This window comes from Merops nubicus, unplaced genomic scaffold, assembly GCF_000691845.1.
Source record: "Merops nubicus isolate BGI_N331 unplaced genomic scaffold, ASM69184v1 scaffold12328, whole genome shotgun sequence".
Lineage (NCBI taxonomy): Eukaryota > Metazoa > Chordata > Aves > Coraciiformes > Meropidae > Merops > Merops nubicus.
In genome coordinates this window covers 910-6,351 of record NW_008623692.1, presented here as the reverse complement: position 1 = coordinate 6,351, position 5,442 = coordinate 910, and the positions used below count along the sequence as shown (strand labels likewise).

The 5,442-nt window shown below is 39.2% G+C and overlaps 1 protein-coding gene across 1 annotated transcript in view; it reads right to left on the bottom strand.

Annotated features, from left to right (window-relative positions):
• Positions 1-5,212, bottom strand: part of LOC103777603 (peroxisomal targeting signal 2 receptor-like) — a gene marked incomplete at its 5' end in the record, with an annotated part of 25,094 nt that extends 19,882 nt beyond the window's left edge. Inside the window, 3 exons of the mRNA XM_008945161.1 lie at positions 431-486; positions 4,592-4,705; positions 5,106-5,212. Of these exons, the coding sequence (XP_008943409.1) occupies positions 431-486; positions 4,592-4,705; positions 5,106-5,212 (277 nt within the window). The remainder of the gene's footprint in view (positions 1-430; positions 487-4,591; positions 4,706-5,105) is intronic.
• Between the last annotated feature and the right edge of the window lie 230 nt (positions 5,213-5,442).

Sequence of the window (5,442 nt, the reverse complement as noted above, 5' to 3'; positions counted from 1 at the left end):
CCCTTACCCACACCTACCCCCTTCCCTTCACGCAACAACTGTAGAACACTACTAAAGCTCCCTCAGATACTGGTAGGATAAAAAGCTTAAATGTGTCACAGAAACATATGAAGTCACCCACTTACATTCATTTAAGAGGTTATTACCTTGTCATTAGACACTATCACAGCTAGATGCAACTAAGTTCAGCAGAATGATGTGAAAAGGATTATAGAAAGCATCTGTCAGATCAGACACCATTCAGAAGACTGACTGAGCCAGCCTTTAAGTAAACAACATGTGCATTTTCAGAATAGTTTATGAAGAGAGAAAACATCCGATACCAACATTAACTGCACTTCAGTATGTCCATTCTAGAACTGTTTTCTATTGCATGGCATATCAGAATAGATTATCTTTTCATTTTTATCCAATAAAAAAAATACTGTACCTCACAGTAAAATCATAGGAGCAAGAGGCCAATAAGGTTGCATGGAATGGTGAAAACTGCAAGAAAACAAAACAGAACAGCTTCTGAAGTAAAAATATTCTGAACATACACAGACTTACTAGAAGCAGAAAGTTACCAAAGTTTAATTCTTTAAATTGTCTTGGTAGGTACCACATCATGCTGCAACAAAACAAACTAGGTCAACAAATTTCTCTGACATACTTCTGAATTACAAGGAATGGCCAATGGTGTGGTTTGGTTTTGTTACAGCAGTGCCAAACAACACTGCTGTAAAGGCAAGAAGTTTTAGGACATTAAATTCTGGTTTTGGCTGACAAGCCAAGTATCATCTCATTATATAAAGTGTGTTTCAGAAAAGCTACGTGACCGGCTTATTATTTTCAGAGAGAGAAATTTTTTGCCATACTGCAGAGAACGTAAGTTATACTGCCATCAACAATTCCGTGTCCTAAAATGTTGAAATTATTTACAGCAATGGGAAAATTAGGAGATAAGTTGAAAAACTGAAGGCGGTATAATGCCACTTGATCATTTCCCCCTCTTCTGCAGGGCATCTTATGGGACACGCTCTTCTACAACTGCAGACACGTCTATGAACTGTAACAATAAGGATGTAGTTTGGCAAAAACACTTCAGCTCCAGCTTTTTGAGAACCCTCAGTTTCCAACTACCTTTAACTTCTGTATTCCTCAACAGGAAATACATAAGTCATTGATATAGCTTCAGTTTGAAATGCAGGTCCCCCACATCATGGTAAGATTCTTCCTGCAAGACTCCCAATATTATTACAGCTACTACAAAAGTCAAAAGTTAAGCCTGGGCTATTGCCACAACTGGCCAAGTTGCCACATGAGCAATGTGTACTGCTGCTTGCTAAAGTCTGCTGACCAAGTTCTCTTTACTATAGCAGAATTGAGGGATGTTCATGCTTGAACTTTAACCTCCCCAGATTTCCTGAAATTTTTCTGTAGAAAAAAGAAAAACCACAACAAAACATCTTCTTCACCTTAGGAACAAGGAATATGAGCAATAAAGGGGAACAAGTTGGATAAGCAGCAAAAGCAAATGGTACATTTCCCACATGCCCCCTTTCCATCTTTGTCCACAGTTTCAGATGAAGCAAAAACCTCTTGTCAAAGCTGAAAAGCTTTGTCATTAACCTTAAGTATCCTAGAAACTTACCTAAGCAAACTCTATTAAAGTAGTTTGTGGAGTGCTACACATGTAAGTCAAAAGAATTTGCATAATGTCTTTCTGCTACAAAAAGAAGACAGTATTTTAAAATTCTGCTCCACTTAACTGTAAGATACTACAATTTTATCATCCAAACAGTTGTATCTAGACAGAAGAGACCAACATATCACCCAGCCTGTTCTCCAATATTTCACAGATCATTTATCCAAATACCTTTTAGGTAAACCCTAAAACCGTAAGTATATTTCAGTATAAGAAATTGAGGCCAGCTAAGAATACGAGACAGCCAAATGCACCCATGTCCAAATCTCCTGAAAAGGGCTCCAGATCACCTCAGTGTGCCGATAAAGCCCTGCACTGCAGTGAAAGACCACAAGAAATCTTCAGGAATCCCAAGAGTATCGTGTTGGCTAGAGCTCCCTCTCAGCCTCAGTCTGACATTCAACACAACCCTGAACAAGTGAACAGAATACAAAAGACAGAGAACTGAAGAGTGCAATTTCATGGTTGGTTTAAGCTAATTTAAAAGTGCACTGCTGCCAAGACTCGTGGCCTTCCCTTTCCACTTCAGGCTATGTGCTCCTGCCCCCTTTCTTTGTGACAGGGCTTGGAACTGTGCAGTTAAGCAACAAATTGAGACAGCTTAGTGATCCAGACAGAAACTAGTCACTTTTAGGAATAGGATTTTCAGCCAGAGCAATCAGCTGAGCCAGCGTGCTGCCCAGCTTTATAACTGCTTGTGTCAGCATCACGTAGGGGCAGGGACGTCAGCAGGGACAGCTGCCTCTACTCAGCACCCTGGGCTCTCTCTCTGTTTACTGTGACTGCTAAGGCACACCACCCAAGTGGAGATATGCTGCACCACCTCTAAGTGCTGGCCCACATTCTCACATCTTACATCCACGGGGACCATGTCTATCATGAAACAGAAGTTATAAAAGTCTGCCACGACGGAAGAGAAGTTGTGTACTCTCAAGTACCTCTTCTTTGCACACGTGTGCATATACAGCCTCCTCACCATCTTCTTAAAGCCACTCAGTGAACTGATGTCAGAGGCTGGCACAAAGAAAGTTCTACTGCTGGCCAACTCCTAATAATCACTTCAAGGCATTTTAAGAAAACCGAGAAGATGATGGGCCATAAAATGGAAACTCAGATGAGATAGTATAAGAATATAAAAGATACCCTACCTGTACAGGCCAAGAGTCTTTGAGCCCAGTGCCCTGTGTCTACATGGCATCTTCTGTATTTTGGTTTGCACCAACTGCTTCTGGTCCTGTCACTAGATACCACTGAGATGAGTCAGGCTTTGCTTTATTTTCCCCAATCTCTCGTACACAGTGGTAAGATCCTCCCTAAGACTTCTCTTTTCCACACCAGAGTCCCAGCTCTGTCAGCCTGTCCTGGTAGGACAGAGACTCCAGTCTCTTAATATTCTTTGTAGCCCTTTGCTGGATTTATTCCAGAATGTCCTTATCTCCCTTGTATCAGGAAGCCTAGAACTGGACCCAGCACTCCACATGTGGCCTCGCTGGTGCAGTGAGTAGCAGGGAAGGATAACTTCCTTCCATCTGCTGCCTACCCTCTTCCTAATTCATCTGATGATGATAGAGATTAGAGAAATTACAGATGGTATCCCTGGCTAGCTCTTCTAGGATCTGTTTATTGACCATGAACCTGATGACACTGCCTGCTTATGCAGCCTCTTGTGCAGAGAGCTAATTCAAGAAGTCTAACATCTGACATGTAAAAGAAGTACTTCCATCTGTTTGTAAATCCATCTTCTACCAGTTTCATCAAGTGCCCTTTAGTTCTATTATCACAGGCTATGGTGAATAACAATTCTGTATTTTTTAAAGAGATCCCATTAAGTGTCAGAGAGTAAGAATATGACAGGCTGTGTTGATTGATACTGTATTGATTCATTTGTCTTAAAGCATGTCAAACTGGAGTTTCAAAATTATCTTTTTTAAAAAAAACAAGAAAAAAAAACTCAAATATGATTGCTAAATGTTCTTCTGCTATGAAGAACATTTCACAGAGCCAGATTAGACCACTGTCACACAAGAATTAAATTAGAAAAAAATTTCTACTTTTGCAGGCTGTCTGGCCACAAACAGGGTTTGTGATATGGAACCACTCCCTGAGTCACGCCTTTTTCTGGCAAGTTACAATCTAAGCACAGTGACCTTTAAAGTTGTCAAAAACACCTCAATTCCAAGGGCATGTGAAGCAAAATACTGACCCAGGATAATTTTTTTTCTGTCAGTTCAGACTTCCTAGAAAATATTAACAAACATACCTGTTCCTGAAAGGCTTTAAAAGGATCAGATATTATCTTACTAGTAGGAAAAAAAAAAACAAAACAAAACTAAAACAAAAAAGTCATCGTGCATCTAGAACAAATTCCTGTCTGTGGGTGATCTAGTAGTACCCTGATCCCGTATAGTCATACATAGCCTTTCATGCATAAAGTTTCAAAATCTCTTTGAACATATTAGCATCTTCTTTGTATACACACAAAAGCATATTCACAACAAGTTCTATACCTTGCCTTACGTGAATATTGACCCTTTGTATGGAAGAGAAAAGGCACAGCACCATTTAAAATAAATAAATAAGTAAAGGTATTTTCTCTATATCAAATTTCCCATATAACTTAGCTGAAGTAAACCTCCCAACTATCTCTGAAGCTCTCAAACACTCCTCATGGAAATACATTGACTGTGAAGATGTCATTTACTTTGAAATCCCAGCAGTCTGCTAAACATCAAAATGTTTTACAGTGCTAAACTGAGGGTTTCCACGAATAGTCACTGTAGCATCTATATTCAACACCCATTGTTTTTTTCCTAGTTATTAGGTAGCATAAAATATTACTGCTTTCCAGAAAAAAAAATGTATAACAACTCAGTGGTGGTCAATGGGGAATAAAACACAACTTACTTTTACTCTTCTGATAGCATAGGTATGACCAAGCAAGATGAACACTGGTTGCCGGATGTTCCTCAAATCCCAGCCTTTCAAGCTACAGTCAACTGCACCAGTTACCAGCAAGTTCTGATGATTTGATAAAACACAGATAGAGATCAGGACAATGCAGTTATTGAATTGCAGCAATGCGTATCTTGGCTACAAAAGTCAGATAAACAATACAGATTAATAAATCATAAATGAGATCTCCAGTGTGTAAATTAAAGAGAACAGAGAAATACAAACTGTTTTTCCACTATGGACTACTCTGTCCACTATATAAAAAAAGCAATCAAAACCTCTGGTCTTCTTGGGCTGTCTATCTGTTGGAACAATGCTCTTCTGAAGATGCAGTAGCGAATGACAGCAACAAAGTAATTAGACACATTTTTGTAAAGAGAAGATGCATTTATGTTTCAGTAAAATAATCCCACTATTTAATGAGAGTAGTTCAATTAGGAAAACAGTTGGACAAACTGGTTTATACCTCATCATATTTGCACCAGTCACAGCTCAAGATCTCTGCCTCATGGGCTGGTATCACAAGTCTGACTCCTGGGGCTCTTACATCCCAAATTCTTAAAGTCTGGTCACCTGAAATAAAGAGAAATAGATTTAACACTGTTGAATCAGTTCTTGGATACAGTTAATCTACTAGCACTTAGTAAACAACTTGTTTCTTAGCTATAAGGGAAGTTTAAGGTGCGTTACCTGTACTCATCATGTGCAAAACCTGCACAGTTACTCTCATTTATTGAGCAAGCAGAAGATCAAATCATTCCGGTGTAACGATTAAACACATTAAAGGTAACCTCTGCTTTAAC